The sequence below is a fragment of the Arctopsyche grandis genome, chromosome 10, assembly GCF_051622035.1.
Source record: "Arctopsyche grandis isolate Sample6627 chromosome 10, ASM5162203v2, whole genome shotgun sequence".
NCBI classification, from domain to species: domain Eukaryota; kingdom Metazoa; phylum Arthropoda; class Insecta; order Trichoptera; family Hydropsychidae; genus Arctopsyche; species Arctopsyche grandis.
Genome location: NC_135364.1, coordinates 26,150,225 through 26,168,995, shown reverse-complemented (window position 1 = coordinate 26,168,995; position 18,771 = coordinate 26,150,225). Strand labels below are relative to the sequence as shown.

Below are 18,771 nucleotides of genomic sequence, written 5' to 3'. Positions count from 1 at the left end.
AAGTTTCTCTGACGATTGGTTGAATATTTTTTTTTTCGATTCAAATAAATTTAATAAAAAAAACAAATGAACATTTACTATTAGATTCGCCATGTTTACGCTGTTTATATTACAAATACTGAGCGAAGCCGGGTAAAACAACTAGTAATATATAATTTCGAAAGAGACTTGTATATAAGGTTTGTTGGGAACATCGAAAACAAATCAAAGCTTCTATGACGACGATGTCGATATCGTTGACTATTTAATTTTTTTTCGATTCAAATAAATTTAATAAAAAAACCAAATGAATGTTTACTCGTATTAGATTGTTTTGCCATGTTTAAGCTGTATTTATTATAAATGCCGAGCGAAGCCGGGTTTTAACCACTTAATCGCCACGCGTTTGTAGAAACCCGATTCGATTATTTTATTATTATATGCGTTTAGTGCCAACCCTTGACAGAAAAATAATGACATTAGTATCACAGGATATTTTTAGATGTCACTGTGAATAAACCAAAATTAATTTCGAGTCATAAGCTTAAATACGAAGGAGCGCGCACCGGTGCGCTTGTGGCGATGAAGTGATTAAAACAACTAGTTAATTATAATTTACGAAAATTATACAGTTTGCGAGCTCCTTATATATATCTATAATATATAATTTGGAAAGAGACTTTGTATATATGTATGTATGTATCCTTCGTTCGTTCGTTCGTAGATCCGTGACGTCATCGAACAAATGATTCGATTTATATTTTTTTCGATTCATAGGCGCCGATTCGATTAGGCTCTGATTCGCCTAGACGGCAAATACTCAGGAGGTTCGCAGAGGGCGTAGCCCTAAACGGCAAAGGTTCAGGAGGGCGCAGGGGGCGTAGCGCTAGACGGCAAAGGTTCAGGGGGGCGCAGGGGACATAGCCCTAAGCGGCAAAGGTTCAGGAGGGCGTAGCCGTAGACGGCAAATGCTCTGGGGGGCGCCGAGGGCGGAGCTCTAGGGGACGCAGACGCCGGAGGCGTACATATATTTTTTATAAGAGACTTACTATATATGTTTGTTTGTTCGTGACAGTCAATTTAATAAAAAAACAAACCAGTATTCAAATAAATTTATATAAAATAAAACTATTCAAATACATTTAATAAGATGTTTACTATTAGATTAGTCACGTTTAAGCGGTTTATTTTACAAATACCGAGCGAAGCCGGTTAATACAGCTAGTATTATATATGTTACACCGAATCCATGAAATTGTCTATTACAAGCATTCGGCAAGAGAATTGCCGAATGCATGAAAAATGCAAGCACGTTGCCCAGTTCACGGATTCCGTAAATTCTTTGTCGAATGCGTGAACTGGATAGCGTGTTATATTATAACCAAGTGGCAAAGTGACAGCTGAATAAGGATGTTTAATTTAGTTTAATTTACATATTATTATGTATAATATGACTACATACATATGTTTCACTGTTAAAATATTGATCAAAATGTATAAAAATGACATTAATTTATGTATAAGTCATATGAGATGATCGAAACATATGTATATAGTCATATTATACATAATAATATGTAAATTAAACATCCTCATTCAGCTGTCACCTTGACACTTGTCCACGCTGTCCAGTTCTAAAAAACAACACCGGAGAGCTGCTGTCTATTTGCCGACTCCATGCCTTGAGCAGACAAATTCTTGGCGAATACACGCATTCGCCAAAGAATTGACGGAATCCGTGAACTGGGCAACATGTTTGCTTTTTTCACGCATTCGCCAATTCTCTTGCCGAATGCGTGTAAAAGACAATTTCACGGATTCGGTGTAACATATACATACAATATGTCGGATAACACTCGAACCAAATCGATATAGACTTTTCCTCGTAATAGCTGACATTTCGCTATAGGCGCGTTCGTATTGAGACAAGATCCACAGTATCGAAGATGCTGATGATGATCAACCTCCACAAGCGACGTGAATCACGACGGGTATATAAATAGTGGCGCATAAATTTAGACCCCGGAAAGGTATACGTACAAAGTATACATCACCATACACTGGTTAATGTATGAACCGTGATAGTTTCACCACTTTTGCTTTCGACGAGTTTACATGTGATGGGTAAATTTTTTGAAATAATACCGCTTCATACGTTATCGTGCACTAGCTTATGATTGATTTTGATAAAAAAAAAACCGGAAGGGTGATATCAAGCTATCTGCGATATCAATCTATCATTAAGCATTCATGGAACTCCCTGAGAACACACTCATAGTTTCGAAAAATATATTTTATACACGTGCATACAATAAAACTGCTAATAAATTAATCACGTCACTAGTGAAATAATAAAATACTTTATAATCAATTGAATGTCATCTATATTTTTTATCGTACATTTTAAATAACAAATGTCATCGGCGTACAGCGTAAAGCAATTATCTATCATACATACATATCATATTTGCGATTGAGTTACGAATGCCATTCAATAAAATGGGATAATATTTTTGGCACGGCTGTAAAATGAATTGCATGACAAATGTCAAAACGACATTAATGTCAAATTAACATCTCTAAAATAGCTCGCACGACAGAATCGGCGTTCGCCAGTAACAAGAGTAAAATTTGACGTTTCAGGGAAATCATAACCAGTTATGTAAATTTTCACTGGGTAATCGTAATATCTTAGCAGCCAACACTTATTTATTTAAGGGTTAGGTTAGGTTAGGTTAAGTTAGGGTTGACCCTATTCGTTTAAGATTAGGTTGTTAAGGTCGGTATTTATTTTTGTTACTGGCAGCCCATTTGAAGTTTGATGTTCCGGGCGAAAATCGAATATGTCGTGCGAGCTTTTTAGAGAGGGGCATTATTTTTATTTGCCGGGCCGATAAGTGGTACCCAAATAAAATAAGCATTGACTATACTTATGTACATGTTACAGTAAGAGCGTTTCGTATCTGTATACACTGACTAGTAAGTGTACACTAGCGTTGGTTTTTAGCTAAAGCTTACGACGCTGGATTCCGCAGATACTCTTACTAGACAAAGTATACACTGACGCGCAAATTCATGCACTTGCTGTTGTGCACTAGTAAATCTGCTAACGAATGAAATTTGAGTGGTTGGACAGCTGACCAAAGTTTGACGTTTCTCTTCCAATGAATTGTATGCTCAAGAATATAGCTGGTTCTGTTCAAATAACTGATTAATTGATGAAATGATACGAAAAAGACAATAATTAACAAGGTCAAATCCACTGTAGAAGTTTTACAATTACGTACATCCGTATTACCTACGATTTTAGGTTAGGTTACATTTTATTTTGTTCATTAATCATTTCAATTTTTAGTTTTATCCGCCATAGGCCGACTATATACTTGTTAAGAATGTCAACTTGTTATTCCTTTCGTAAACATTTACTGCGTACAGATAGCTAGTGTATGAATTTACCAGCAAACGTGTTAATTCATTCTCCCGTGTATACTGGGTGATTCTGATGATGAATACACTTACTAGTTAGTGTATACTAATTCAAGCTTCACACTCGAATAACTCGAAACTCGAATTATTATACATATAAAATAGGATAAATTATTTTCCGTATACCGGTAAATGAAATTAACGTCAAATTGCAATCCCTAGCGCTAGACTGTGCAAGCAATTTGAATATTCATGATGAAACTGCTAGCGACAATATCTCAGGTGTGGTTCATGTATCAATAATTCCGTTCTAAATCCCCCATTTGAAATGTCAACGGGCACAACACTAGTTTTGTATTTAATTCCTTTGTAATAAAAAATAACCTGATGAAATATCATAAATAAAAACACAAATAATACAAGTTAAACAACAATTTGATTTTTGGTATCAGAATCGTTAATATGTAAATACAATTCATTCAAACAATAGTTCATGCGATTAGTGTATAATACATATGTCCAATGTATACCAGCATATATGTATATGTTTATATTGAAAGTTTAAGTAAACTATTAGTTGATTAAAAAAACTAATTATATAAATTGCCATTTAAGTCATTAAATAACGCTCACCGATGGCAGATACCAAGCTATGAAATTCTATACATAACTCAAGAGCAAAATGCACAATGTAATGAGATATTCATTCATTGAAGAATTGTCTTCATAAATAATTGACTGATAAGATTACTTATACTATATTATATTATGAAAATAAATAATACCTATCTACAAGTGTTGACACATTAAATTTAATTAGGCTGTTTAAAAGATTGCTCTGTTTTTTATATCACAGATGTTTCGAAATTGTTTACATTATTGAACCGTCCTGTTCGAATGAAAGTCCCGTTGATGTGTACAATTCCTTGCATATCTCAAAAAATTCTTCAGCATGCAGTCTAGTTGATATTAATAACACTAATAAACAAAGCACAATAACATGATAGCAAAACTGTATAGAAATCATAATTTGAAGCAAATTTTAGTTATAATTTATCGTATTAGCTTTCCAAAGATGATTGTAATTTGATTATTTTATTCAACGGAACTAAACACATACAGAGTTAGAATTGGAAGACTTCCTACTGTGTTAAATATCAGTAGAATTGAGTTGAAAATGATTTATTTTAACAGTTGAAGTGTATTTTCAGTTGTAATATATTTTGACTAGTTGGAATATATTCTATATAACCCACGTAAGTTGATTCATATGGCGAATTACACTCCAACTGGTCAAAATATATTACAACTGAAAATAAAGTTCAATTATAAGTTATATGTAACCCATGTAAGTTGATTCGTATGGCGATGTACACTTCAACTGGTGAAAATATATTACAACTGATAAGACAGTTCAATTATAAATTATATATGTATTCCGTCTAACCCATGTAAGTTGATTTGTACTCCAATGCTTTGCACTCCAACTGGTTAAAATATATTACAACAGAAAATAAAGTTCAATTATAAGTTATATGTAAGTTGATTCGTATAGCGACTTACACTTCAACAGGTGAAAATATATTACAACTGAAAATTATAAGTTATATATGTATGCCGTCTAACCCATGTAAGTTGATTCGTATGGCGAATTACACTTCAACTAGTCAAAATATATTACAACTGAAAATACAGTTCAGCTATAAGTTGTTACCAGATTAGATGGAGAGGATAGGTTTTCATGAAAACATCAACTGACTAGTAAATTGATTTGGAAAGTCATATTTTTTTGATAAAATTTTTACAGTTATCGTAATACGATACGTATTACCTTAATTCGTAATACCAGCAAATACTAATGCATTCTTTAGCTTTAAAGTATTCGTAAAAACATCAGAACTGTCAAAAGTCAACTGTCACATTATTGAAAGTTAATTTGCGCCTATAAAGCTATAATTTACTAGTTGAATTGTATTCGAATATGAATGCCCTAAAACGCCAATTGCAATATATTACAACTCATATACAATACGAAATTTCAATTTGTTGCCATTTAGTAAAAACTAAATAAAATAGCGATAGATAAGATTTATCAGCAAAGAGAAGGTTAAACTATATAGTTCAATTAGCAAACATATTTGTAATATGAGATCAATCCATCATATATTATTATTTCATGTATTTATATACAAGCGGTGACGTTTTTCTATTGTAGCATTATGTTTTTTCTAATCCAGTATTAGATTAAAAGATCTGGCCCTGTTAATGGTTTATGACTGCATTCATCCATTATTTTATCATCTCAGACATCATACGTTTACCTTATGGCACGATAGAGAAGCAAATCATTTAATAATTACAAAATACAACACACCGTTCGAAGCCGTTGCCACAACAAACAAACAATCGTCTTATCGCATTTGTGTGTGAGAAATAAGATTTCAACAAATGTCGTATAATTTACTAATAAATATATACATATATCCTTTCACAACGAGAACTGCATGCCCAATTAGGAGCATACATTCAAGGGCGACACGAAATTGACAACATTGGCCAGAACGGTGCGCACTTTTTATTTTATTTTACTATCATATACAAGACAAATCGACACTGTGTCAAACACATTGTGCAGATTAAAAACTGTATGCTTATAACAATCGACAAATTAGGAGAAATGGGAGGGGGTGTTGATTTTATTGGAACCGTCACAACAATTGAGTGTGAAAAGAGGAGGTCGATCTGGGTTTAATAACCTGCAGATCAGACATAGAAAACTTATATATTTATCAATTCCGGCCAGGATTTGAACTCTCGACCTCTCTACTGTTGAATAATTGCTCAACAGTGAGAAATGTATGGAGATGATATTTGAGAAAAAAATAGAATTATTAAAGGGGAGTGAGTTGTGCGGTTTGGGGTTATGGCCGGAATTAGTACGTCAAAAAGATCTGGTCCAGTCCTAGGCCGGAGGTCGCAGACCGGACACGGAAATGAGCGGGAGACGGGAGACGGAAGATGAGGGGACACGAGTGGGTGGGGTGGGCGGGGTGGGGGTGGTGGGTGAGACTTACGCGAGGGGTGGTGTGGCGGGGTGGGGCGCAGATGGGAAGCCCCGAGAGCGAGCGGCCGCAGCAAAGGCTGGGGCTGGGGGTGGGGGACGCCCTCACAGAACGTCCGCACCGAACGCCCGCCACCTGACAACTGATCGGTGATCACTTCAGATGACTGTTGCCAACTTAGAGGCTATAAAGCTCCAATCCACACTGTGTGCTCCCTCTCCTCTGTGCTGATGTTTATGCTGGTAATTGGACTATTCGTCACATTGGGGTGGTCACAAAGACAATTTTTGCCATGAAAATCGCGAATACACAATATTTGGCACTCAAGTTCTCGTTACTATGATAGTTATCGTTAGTATGATGGACTTTTCGGCTGCCAGATGTTCCGTTATAGAGATTTTAGTGACTTTGTGACGAGTAATTTGTGACCAGTAATCACCGAACCGTTTATGCTCACAGCACTCGCGCCCTTGCATCCTCGGCTTTTCTCACGCAGGACCGCTCCTACCAAATACAAATGTACAAATGTGTGCAACGCAAATAAATGTAATAATAATAATAATAGCTTTTATTCCAGACGATGAGGAGAATAGTGCAATCCCCAACGCCCATATAAATAATATATAGATAATAAAAAAAAGTATTGAAAAATAGTAAACAAAAAAAATATATATAAGTAAATATATTAATATTACTGATAATAAATAGTAATAATAACAAATAATAATAATTATGTGGCGGCTCGCTTATACGACATAGTCGAGTTTGGTTGCCTTCCTGCGAGTGGGGACCAACCCGGCTGGGTTCGGAGAGCCACTACCCACTCTGCCTTTAGCTGTCATATAATAAACACGTGCATTAACATGCCAGTCGTCTCATTCGTTCATCCTCCATAATTATAATAATAAATAAATAATAATAAGTCTAATAATAATAATAGTAGTTTAATGTATATTCAAGGCGGTCGGTGTAGCAGTTCCATCCATTGAACATACAATGAAGAATGCAAATGAGAAGATGCAGCAGCAAGAAGTCAATTAGGCGATAAAAATATACAAAGACGTAGAGAGGCCGCTCTCATCCTGAGAATCGCTTAAAAGTGAGGCACATGCCCTTCCACAAATATTTGCAACGCGCTGCAGCTCCTAGGTAGCCCGAAAAGAGCACGGTAAAAGTTGTTGTATTGTACTTTTATCTTCCTCATCGTCTCCCGCTTGTATCTGGTCCATAATTCACCAGTATAGAGGCTAGTACAAAAGGACATAAATAATTGTCTCTTAACCTCTACACTGGAGTGGAAGAATCGTCTAGCCAGCATATTTGCCCTTACACAAATGGCTCTTTTTTGTTTTTCGATGTCACGGTCATCAGATAGATCCTCCGTCAGCAAGTGTCCCAGATACTTGACTTCCCTAACATAATAATAGAAGGCCCTTACGAATAAATAAATGTTGTCAATATTACGTGGTACGTCTCTATAAATATGCAACAACGCACGGAATACAATTGGATCAATTTACTTATAAAAATGTATCCCATGTTGTGTTTTGTGTGTTTTTGAATGTATTATGCAATTTTTAACGATGCACTTGCCCATCTTGCAAGTAATATAAACAAACATAAAAGTGTATATCGAACATACGTCGAGCACCACGCATGAAATACGGCTCAGTCTAAAAATATTTAGGATTGTCTGTGGACAATCGTCACTTGACAACAATATAACGCCTAAAGCCACTTCTATGTATTTAACATTTCTCTGGTGCAACGCACACAAACGGCCGAAATATAAAGGCGGATGAAAGAAATGAGAGTCGAAAAAATTATACTCCTTAACCTAGGGTTTTTTTAGAGGGGGGGGGGGTTCCCGGTTTAATTTGCATGAAATCTGACAACCCTACTAAGCCCTTTGAGCGCTGACGTCTTTTCTGTTGAAAGCTCGCCACGCTGAAAAATTTCACCATTTCCAACTATATTATTTAGAAATCCAATAAAAAGCAGGTATAAAATTTTTAGCTTATCCAAACAAACCCTAGATCACTACCCTAAATAGCTACCGCCGAGGATTTCGAGTTTTGTAAAGGTGTGTTTAGACTCTCTAATATATCTTGCAACAATTTGAAATAAAAAAAATAAGTCTATTAATGAATGTATTTTTTCAAAACTAGTTCCATCTTCTTCATTGTTATTAAAATGTAATGCTCACAATCTAAATACCAAACCACAATATAAAATTCTCAGCTGTTAGGTGCTTACATCAAGTAATTCTGCTATGGTTATAAATTCAGAAATTCCTGTGTAAACGAGTCTATTATCTTCACGGATGTTGAGCATTGGTTGGTCATCGAAAGAACAATGTCCTTGATGTAGAGTTTGTGGTAAAAACATTATATTTTCATGAATGAACTTAAAAACGTTCAGTATCGCTTGCCTTATCTGTTTTTGTGATTAATTTTGAACCCTTTATTTCTCACAAGTTAAGATTTTTGCATTTTTTTTTTTTATTAATATGATTTATTCAAATGCTGATAAAATTAAAGAGCGGCCGAACTCCTAGGCGCGGCCCTGTTCCCACCTGTTTATTTGTTTGCTCGCTACTTACTGGTGTATTCCCATGCAGATAACAATGTATGAGGTTATCTTATCGCTTGTAGAAAGCTTACAGTTATTGTATTGTAAATTAATCGAAGCTGGGGAGTCGTAAGCAATTATAAATATCAAAGCTTACCGAATGAACGATTCGAGCGTAACTGGAAACTTGGGTGTATATCGGCTTTGTTCAAAAGGGCAAACCTTAGCCAATTTACGATTGATTTTTATAAAACCCTTGTTTAAGAAGATTTTGAAACTTTTGGTAAAGAATAATCAATTTGATTTAAAATTTTTTTCGATATATCGATATATCGGCGATTCATCATACATTGAAAATAAGTGCTTCGATAAGATTCTGAAAAATAAACGAGATGAACGAGGACGGATGAACTATAGAAAAGATGTGAGTGAAATATAATGTAAAGAAACCATTTGAATAATTTATTTACTGAAACTTTGTATTTACCCACATGGATAAAATCAAATTGATTATTCTTCACCAAAAGTTTCAAAAGCTGCTTAAAAAGGGTTTTATAAAAATCAACCATAAACGGACCAACGATTGCCCTCTTGAGAAAAGCCGATATGTACCTAAGTTTTCAGTTACACCGAATCGTTCATTCCAAAATCCCATTTATTGCAATTTTAGTCTTTATATTCAATAAAAAATCAAATCGTAAAGGTTTTCATAAATTTTATTTTGAAATATAACCGTCCATAAATTTTATACTTGCTTAGTTTGCATGTGGAAAAAACTCATTTTCATTCATCATAGAATAAATTTAACGTATGTATTTTTAAGTAAAGAATAATTTAAGCTTTTTAGAACTTGGGTAATAACAAAAAGTACAGAAATATAAAATTACAGCTTTAGGCCAACAAACTGTCATCCACCGTTCAGTGAATGACAGCCGCAAATTTGTATGGAAATGTCAGAATTTCATTTAACAAATATATTGGACTTCGTTTTGATTTACAATCATTGTTTTATTTCGTTTTGTATATAAACTAAGAAAACAAATGGAAAAAAATATTATTATGTTTGTTACTAGCGCTTTAATCTCATCCGATATTCAAATAAATTATATTGATCGACAATATAATGAATCAGGAGGACAACTAGGATCATCCACAAAAGTTATAGCCGAAGAAGTTAAAAATAAAATAAAATTCGAATCTTCGGTTAATTTGATCGAGTCTATTTCAAATGTAATACCAAAAACTTATACAATATTCGTAAAATATTGAAGAAATTTACTGGTTTCATTTTATTGCAGATATTTGGAACTGTTAAATGTGATAATATGATTTCATCAATGCTATCTGTGCTCTTTAAAAATCTCTCTAATCATATGCAAATATATGATGAGCCAATTAAAGATAATACAATCAAAAATTGTTTACATAATGATACGATTAAGATTTTTGATGATGATGATTTTAGTACTGTAAATACAACTGTCGATACTGGAACATTTGATTTCACCTTAACATGGATCTCGGTATTGAAGTCTGCCGTCTATGAAATGGATTCTTTTGAATCATTTTGTGATTGTAAGCAAATAGAAAAAAATCATTACAATTGTCTTATTTATAATAGATTTTTGAATGGTTTGAAATGTAGCTTTGATAGGATGAATTCTGAGGTGTGCTTTTTTGTATATTATATTTTTAAACCTATTTTAATAACAATGAATAATCTTTTCTTAATTTTTGACAAATTTTCAAGCATCTGTACCCGATAATATATCATACCAACAATTACTGAATGGATGAAAACAAATCTTTTTTAATAAAATTATTTGCAATTTTAGTCTGCTGATATTCTCAATTTGACGGAAATAATAGAAGATTTGGCACAGAAAAGATATAATGATTGTACGATGCAACTGAATTTCCCAAGTTATTTGTATAATGATTATAAACCAAATCCAATTTTACAAGTGTTGGCAACAACTTTTAGAGCAATCGTCGAAGCAATCAAAATTTCATGACATAATTTAAATATATTTTATTAATTTGAAATAACAGTTGTTTCATTTCAATGCTTTTACTATGTTTTATAACTCATCATTTAAGATCTTACTATATGTAATTGAAATTTGTTTCTTAGAGCCTATTTATGTACATTGCCGCTTCTCAATCAAATTATATTTAGTTTTAAATCATGCATAAGTATGGTACAAGGCAATGCTAATTATGCTACACGATATTTATGAATTATAATGATGCGTCATGAGAAACTGATAAATATTTGATTACCGTTTTAATTTAATTCTTGGCAATTATTTATGTAGGAGATAAAGCAATATTTTAATATACTACACCATAACGATAGAGCTAAGAGTATAACCTTCATTGGATGAAAATCACACGTACTGTGAATTGTTCATGCACTATTTCGCAATTTATAAGAACAGTATGTGCCAAAAATTTGAGCAATACCTTTATTTCACATCGAAGTATATATTATATCGTCTCTTTATATAAAAACATTCAATAAATGTATCCGATATACATAAAATACTTTTACAATTGTTAGTCACTAACACAATTTAAATGTTTTTGTTTTTTATACACTTAAAATCTGCTCAATAGTGTTTTATCTTTCTGAAAGAGAAACTACCATCATTGTAAAAAGCCTATACATATTTTCAGTTCATCTAATATACATATAATTTCGAAAGAGACTTTGCATGTATGTTTGTTTGTTTAGTTCGTAAAATCCATGACATTCAATTTAATAAAAAAATAAAGGAATATTCAAATAAATTTAAATAAAATAAAACTATTCAAATAAATTTAATAAAATGTTTATTATTAGATTGGCCATGTTTAAGCGGTTTATATTATAAATACCGAGTGAAGCCGGGTGAAAACACTAGTTTGTAATAATTTTTTATTTCTATTGACCAGGACTTTTTTTTTTAAAAAAAAGGTGCCGGGAATCATTTCTCACAAGTTTTTATTTGGAAAAATTATATTTCAGTTCCGGTTCCCGATTCCTTTTTCAGTTCCGGATCTGGATTCCTGTTTCAGTTCCGAATCCGGATTCTTATATCAGTTCCGGATCCGGATTTCTGTTTCAGTTCCGGATCCCGATTCGTTTTTCAGTTCTGGTTCCTTATTCGTTTTTCAGTTCCAGATTCCTTTTTCAATTTCGGTTCCCGAATAATTCTTCACTTCCTGATCCTGATTCCTTTTTCAGTTCTGGATCCCAATTCCTATATCAGTTCCGGATCCGGATTCCTGTTTCAGTTTCGGATCCTGATTCGTTTTTTCAGTCCCAGTTCTCTATTCGTTTTTCAGTTCCAGATTCCTTTTTCAATTTCGGTTTCCGATTCCTTCTTCAGTTCCGGATCCCGATTCGTTTTTCAGTTTCTGATCCTGATTCCTTTTTCAGTTTTGGATCCCAATTCCTGTTTCAGTTCCGGATCGAGATTCGTGTTTCAGTTCCGCTTCCCAATTCCTGTTTCAGTTCCGGATCGAGATTCGTGTTTCAGTTCCGCTTCCCAATTGCTGTTTCCGTTCCGATTTCCAATCCTTGTCTCAATTTCGATTCCCAATTACTGCTTCAATTCCGATTCTCAATTCCTGTTTCAGTTCTGATTCCCAATCCCCGTTTCAGTTCAGATTCCCAATTTCTGTTTCAGTTCCAATTCAAATTAATTATAACTATTCGTATTGTAACTTCATTTTAAATGATATATCAATTTGTTTCCGAAACCACCCCATTGAAACGTTGAAACGGGAACAACACTAGTATTATATAAAGAATATTCGTTTGAAGCATAGAAAATGCCGAGAAAAAAGGTGCCGGGAACGTCGTTCCATGGGAAAAAAGTAAAAAGCCTTGCTATTGACGTATTACAATATAATGGCATATAAACAGCGTTGTATATATCTTTCTCAGTCGAGTATGTGTTAATTAATATATGTATTCTAAAAATAGGTGAATGTTCGAACGTATGTTCAATACGATGCAATATTTATTTTGCGAGTACAACATATATAGCCATAAGTTTCGCGACACTGTGTAGTAACATACGTCCCATAACTAATCAAGCAGTCATGGAAGGTACATACATAGTAAAACTAGATTATTTATACAACTGTTTTCTGATAGCACACAAGTAGTTCAGACCTACTTGGTTTTTATACACCGGTCAGTTCATGCATGTGCCCTTTTGCTGAAATTACATACACTCCAACGGAGTTGTGCGCCTCTTAAAACATTTTCTACTTATTTATTGCGATATGCAAATCAAACACACATTTATATTATGCATATGTATACTGATTAACCATGCAAATTCTCAAGACTGCATTGCATATAGTAAGAGAGTAAGTGATTTTATTTTGTGACTTTGTGACATTCTGTTAATGTTTTAATCACAAAAAAAAAATGTAATTTTAGTGTATTGACCATGGTCAGTGTTGCGGAGGATGTTGTTTTCAAGGATTTTGTATGGATAGTAAGTATACTGATTTATATGCCAATATAATGATTTATAAGAAGTAATATTAATAAATGTGACTTGTTGGTAATGTTTTGCACTATTAGGTACAAGATATAAACTTATATTCTTTGATATGTTTATACACATGTTAAATTTATTATTCATACATTTTTATTTTACCTTTATGATGAAATAGAGTGACATGTTATGCTTAAATTTTTGTTCATAATTTTTTATTGAACGTTAATGTTGCAATAGTTATGTTTTTGTGCAATATTCATCAACAAGTGAATTTTATTCCAGCTGCAAGACCTTGTTATGACCTAAGGAGTCCTTGCATTGATCACTATTGCCCTCCTTCAATGGACTGTGCCATCTTTCAACCGGAAGATTGTCCTGGATGTGAATTGCAAGCATACTGTGCATAAGTACATTTAAGAAACTGCCATTATTTTTAAATCAATTTATCTATGATGTAAATAAAAACAATAATGATTTAATAACGCCTTATTTTATTATTTATCCAACTTTGTTATAACATTATAATTCGTATTATCAATAATGCTTCATTCAAATGCAGTGCCGTAGGTCGCCATACTAATCGCCTGGTTGAGATTTTCACAATCGCTGCTCTGCGAATCAATCAATCTTGAACTCTGAAATATATTTTGGTTATAAAATTACAATGAAATAGTAAAAATGTTTAATACTAATGAAATGAATCAAAAAAACCTGAATTTCAGAATTGAGTTTCCATGCTAATCCGGCCAAAAGAGGACTATAGAGTGCATTCAGTATACCTAATCCTCGCATTGTCCATGAAAATCCTATTGCTCTAGCTAAAGCTCCTCCAGCCAGTGGTGCTAAAGTATTACAGTTGCATAAACGTTTCAAATTTTAACTTGAATTTGTGGTAAATGATATAATTTTCCTTACCGATAGAGTATGCTAAGCTGACGGCAGTTTGTTGAAGAGAAAATACAGCACCGTATCTAGCTGCATGTCGTTTGTCAACCAATGCAGCAAGCTGAGGTACTAATGCTGCATCCAAAGCTCCTATTCCCAATCCAAGACCAAAATGTGGTAGTAATAGTTCTCCTAACGAAGTCGCACTGGGAATCTGTGACATTATTAATAACATGTATAACATAATATATAACATAATAATGTACTATTTTCAAATATACCACAAATGCTGATATTCCGACGATGAGCAAAGCTGTAACTGAAACTCTCCATGGTCCGACCCGACAAGCAATTACCCCGAAGAAATTAGTTCCGATCAAGTAACCCAAGCTGTCCGGTATAAATACCGTTCCCAATTGCCATTTCTGTGAATACAAATGTTAGAATTTCAGGTTGATTTGCATATTTTTACATATTTTGAAAAATGCACAGGCACCTCTGGTTTCAAATGCGTCATGAGCCATATCGGCAAGCATGGTTCCAAGATTGCCATGGCAGAAGTCGAGATAAATATTGCGCCGGTAGCAATCATAATAACGTTGTCGTTTAAAAGGGGCCACCACACGGTAGATTGATGGCCTATTGTCTGAAATTGCCGTTTGTACTTCAAAGTCTAACCATGCATTTCTATTGTACAGTCATAAAAAAGTTTGATTCGTGTATGAAATAATACCTCATATGACGGTGCAAAATCCAAAAATGACATTTGCAAGACTTAAAACCAAAATATTCATATTCATATGAGAATGATTGCATATTTTAAGTTGAATGAATGATTAGTATACTTAATTTTACATATCAAAGTATAAAAAATAAAATAAACCTGCCATTTTATGTCTGGCATCCAATCTATATCAGTTTTTTTACGAAAACACACCAGTTTTGTTTGCATTTTCATAAAAAAATTGACAAGGATTGGATCTTGAAGGAAAACTGGTATTGTTCCTTAATGTTATATAACTTTCAAGCCAATCAAAGTAAACAAGTTTTAAATAATAAAATTAGCATTACATTTAAAATAAAGTAGAAGCAGATTTTAAAAAATCGAGTAATGCCATTAAGATTCATAGTGCTTTCATAAGTAAAACGGCTTATAAATTTAGCGTTTTTAGCTCATGAAGGCGTATTTTATAATTTTTTTTGGGTATGTTTTAATTGTATGGGAAACAATTAAGTATACATTTAAGGTGTTTTAGTAAAATAATGATAAAAATATTATATATCATATATATAATATCGCTATTCTCTGTGTGTGTGTATCTGTGTATCTGCGATAACGCTCGCCGTATTATAATAGTCGTTTATATTCGACATACATATGTACGTCACAGCTAAAACACTGCCAACAAAATGTACGAATATAATAACGAAAGAAAAAAACTTCCATATATACTGTTTGCTACCAATGTTTCCTCTAGGGAAGTCTCTGAGCCTTTAGCGCCATCTATTGAAAATTTATTTAATTAATTAATTTTTCTATTGGTGTTTTTTATTGTTTATATGTAGGTGGGTCGATAGTTTTTACCATATTTTTCATATTCAACAATTAAATATAAATATTAAATTAAACATATTTGAAAAAAATTCGACCGCGTTCAGATCGAACACAGAACCGACACATTTCTTTTAATTTTTTTTATCTAATAACTTGATATGCCAACACCCATGCGATGATATTTCATCGGGTACAACACTAGTTAAATATAAATTCATTTAAAAGGTACATATTTGAAAAAAATTCGAACGCGAGCGGATCAAACACAGGACCGACACTTTTCTTTTAATTTGTTTTTAATTTGATAACTTAATATGCCAACATCCATGCGATGATATTTCATCGGGTACAATACTAGTTGAGAATATTGATGGGGAATTTTTTGACGAGAGAAAATACCCTCTTATGTACAAATGCGAGTCGGGAAATAAAATACGCCATCAAGAGACAAAAAAAAATTATCATATTTGATTCCTGAAATAATCCAATCTATATTACCCAGCGTCAAGAAGGCCATGGCTGCAATAATTAAAAACGGTGCACTTTTTCCAGCAAATTCATACAGGAATCCACCAAAAGGGTATCCAGCAAGAACACCCAGAGCTCCACCTCCCATGAGGATACCCATCATCCTAGAACGAGCTGCTTCATCTCGAAAAGTTTCAGCAGCCAAACACATACCGGAAACACCGATGAAAGAAGAACAAACACCTTGCACGGATCTAGCAGTCAACATCGCCATATAAGATTCACCATAAGCGAACACTAAAAAAAAACAACAACTAAATACCATTTAAAAAATAAAATACGAGTAAAATGTGACTTAAATTACTTACAAAGTGATGCAATCAAGAGATTGACGGTGCCGAAGAATATAGGAACTTTATAACCAACTCTGGTTGTCCAGATGCCGACGAGTGGATTCAGGAATAATTGGACTAAAGCTTTCGAAGACAGAAGAACTCCCACTGGTCCGTTTTCACGTTCTATTTCTTCGTTATCGATTTTCAACTGTTGCTCGTCCAGAGACTGGGTTCTTTCCTTCGATATGTTTTTGGATTGATACTGAAAGGTCGTCTGGTCTAGATGAAGTGGTGTCTCTGTGTTGACGGACCAGAGATTTTCAATGTTGTCGTGGAATGCCGATTTTGGAATGAGTTTCAGAGATGTCGTGTGTAAAAAGTCCGGTATGATCGGTACTGAAAAAATAAGCGAAGTTTAATTTCAGGTATCAAACATTCACAGTTGGGTAATAAAAATGCTTTAGATTCACAATTGATATGCAATATAGTGCAGTGACTTAAACAAGTGCATGCGAGATGATTAATTGGTGGAAAATATGCCACTTACCGACAACAGTGAGCAACATATTGTCCAGGAAAAAGGCCAGGTAAATGATGATCACAATGGCGTATTTGGTGTCCCTGATCGAGTTCCATGTTAGCAGAACGCTGTAGGACATGTTCATGTCTTCGTGACTAAGTCGCGAATTAATTTCGTTCGCTGCGGGTGATGCGAAACAAAGCGCTTTCCTGCCGTTCTCAAAGTGAGATTCACATACACAAGCAGCTGCATAAATCCCGGAAGGACGCCCCAGGGACTCTCAACAGCCAGGGTCGCTTAAAATTATAACGAAAATTTAATTTATAATCAATTTGAATGATTTTTTATCCTTTGCATTTATTATCTTTATAATGAAAGAATCACAGCTATATATTATATGTACATATATATAAAATTTAATGTCTGTTTGTCTGTCTGTCTGTCTCGTATAGGTTCCTAAACTAGTAGTTAGCATATTATGCTTCCGAGCTGTGGTCACGGTTCGATTCTCACTAGTAGCTGTTGTTCAGACCTTGGGTTATGACCCCAAGTCTGATCAAGGTTCGCTTATTTCTATAATAAAGTGCTGCAAATGTTTCTCCATAGATGTCACTATGGATGATGTTTGTATGAATTCGCATTGTATAAAAATGCTCGTATTAATTGTATTATTGTATCTGCATTAGTACACTCGTCGCTTTGGAGCGATCTTTAAAGGCGAATTTACATACATGTTCGATTGAAATAATAATAGTAATTTTCTTTTGTTTTCTTTTTATTCTAATGTATTTTTATTTTGTACTTATTTCTTGTTTTCTAATGTATGTAGACTACTGTGGCGTATTAAGTTTTTCCTTTAACGCCACAATGGTCCAAAACTGTAAATAAATAAATGGATTTATATAAAATTTGAATAATAAGAATTTCTGATAAATTTAAAAATAAATGAAATATTTTAAAATTTTATTTTTCCTTAGCCCCGTTTATGGCATGGATTTTTTCAAGTTTTCTCATGAAACATGAAAACCTGTTTAAATGTATGATTTTAAAGTTTGTAGCTTAATTTATAATTTTTAAAATAAATTTAATACCCCTGCTAGGTGGCAGTATTGAATAGCGTTGATATATTTGTTGGAAAAAGTGTTACCAGGTCGACTATTTAATATTTTTATTTATTTTTTATATTGAATCGCATCAGGTTTGTATACAGAACGTGTGTAATTTGATATGAATATTAAATGTGAAAGTGGACTAATTTCTTATTAAAATAAAAAATTTCTTTATCTACTTTGATGGAAGGATATTCTCGGGTAATTCTCTATATATACCTATTGAAGTATAATTTTTTGAATATCACTAAATCTTTTAATGCTATTGGTGATGGAATAATTTAAATAATACAATAAAATCTTAATTTTAACCATACTATAGCCTTTTACCAATCGATAGATACATTTCTAGTGTATTG

General features: G+C 33.4%; 3 protein-coding genes and 1 long non-coding RNA gene across 4 annotated transcripts in view; 2 read left to right on the top strand and 2 right to left on the bottom strand.

Annotated features, from left to right (window-relative positions):
- The window catches only part of LOC143918009 (beta-1,3-galactosyltransferase 5-like), a 40,680-nt gene extending 34,069 nt beyond the window's left edge, over positions 1 to 6,611 (bottom strand). Inside the window, exon 1 of the mRNA XM_077439655.1 lies at positions 6,480 to 6,611. The gene's annotated coding sequence lies outside the window, so the exon portion shown is untranslated. The remainder of the gene's footprint in view (positions 1 to 6,479) is intronic.
- Positions 6,612 to 10,097: 3,486 nt separating this feature from the next.
- Positions 10,098 to 11,081, top strand: LOC143917747 (uncharacterized). Its single transcript, XM_077439328.1, has 3 exons — positions 10,098 to 10,268; positions 10,337 to 10,705; positions 10,874 to 11,081. The coding sequence occupies exons 1-3, from the start codon at positions 10,098 to 10,100 to the stop codon at positions 11,051 to 11,053; spliced, it is 720 nt and encodes a 239-aa protein (XP_077295454.1). The 3' UTR covers positions 11,054 to 11,081.
- A 1,995-nt stretch (positions 11,082 to 13,076) lies between these two features.
- On the top strand, positions 13,077 to 13,960 carry LOC143918225 (uncharacterized). Its single transcript, XR_013261103.1, has 3 exons — positions 13,077 to 13,403; positions 13,477 to 13,534; positions 13,823 to 13,960. It is a non-coding gene; the product is annotated as an uncharacterized LOC143918225 (long non-coding RNA).
- Positions 13,961 to 14,012: 52 nt separating this feature from the next.
- LOC143918113 (synaptic vesicular amine transporter-like) lies at positions 14,013 to 17,523 on the bottom strand. The gene is made up of 9 exons (XM_077439823.1): positions 17,331 to 17,523; positions 16,817 to 17,179; positions 16,479 to 16,745; positions 15,889 to 15,929; positions 14,922 to 15,071; positions 14,707 to 14,850; positions 14,456 to 14,639; positions 14,252 to 14,382; positions 14,013 to 14,175 (listed from the first exon to the last, which is right to left on the bottom strand). The coding sequence occupies exons 1-9, from the start codon at positions 17,446 to 17,448 to the stop codon at positions 14,086 to 14,088; spliced, it is 1,488 nt and encodes a 495-aa protein (XP_077295949.1). The 5' UTR covers positions 17,449 to 17,523; the 3' UTR covers positions 14,013 to 14,085.
- Between the last annotated feature and the right edge of the window lie 1,248 nt (positions 17,524 to 18,771).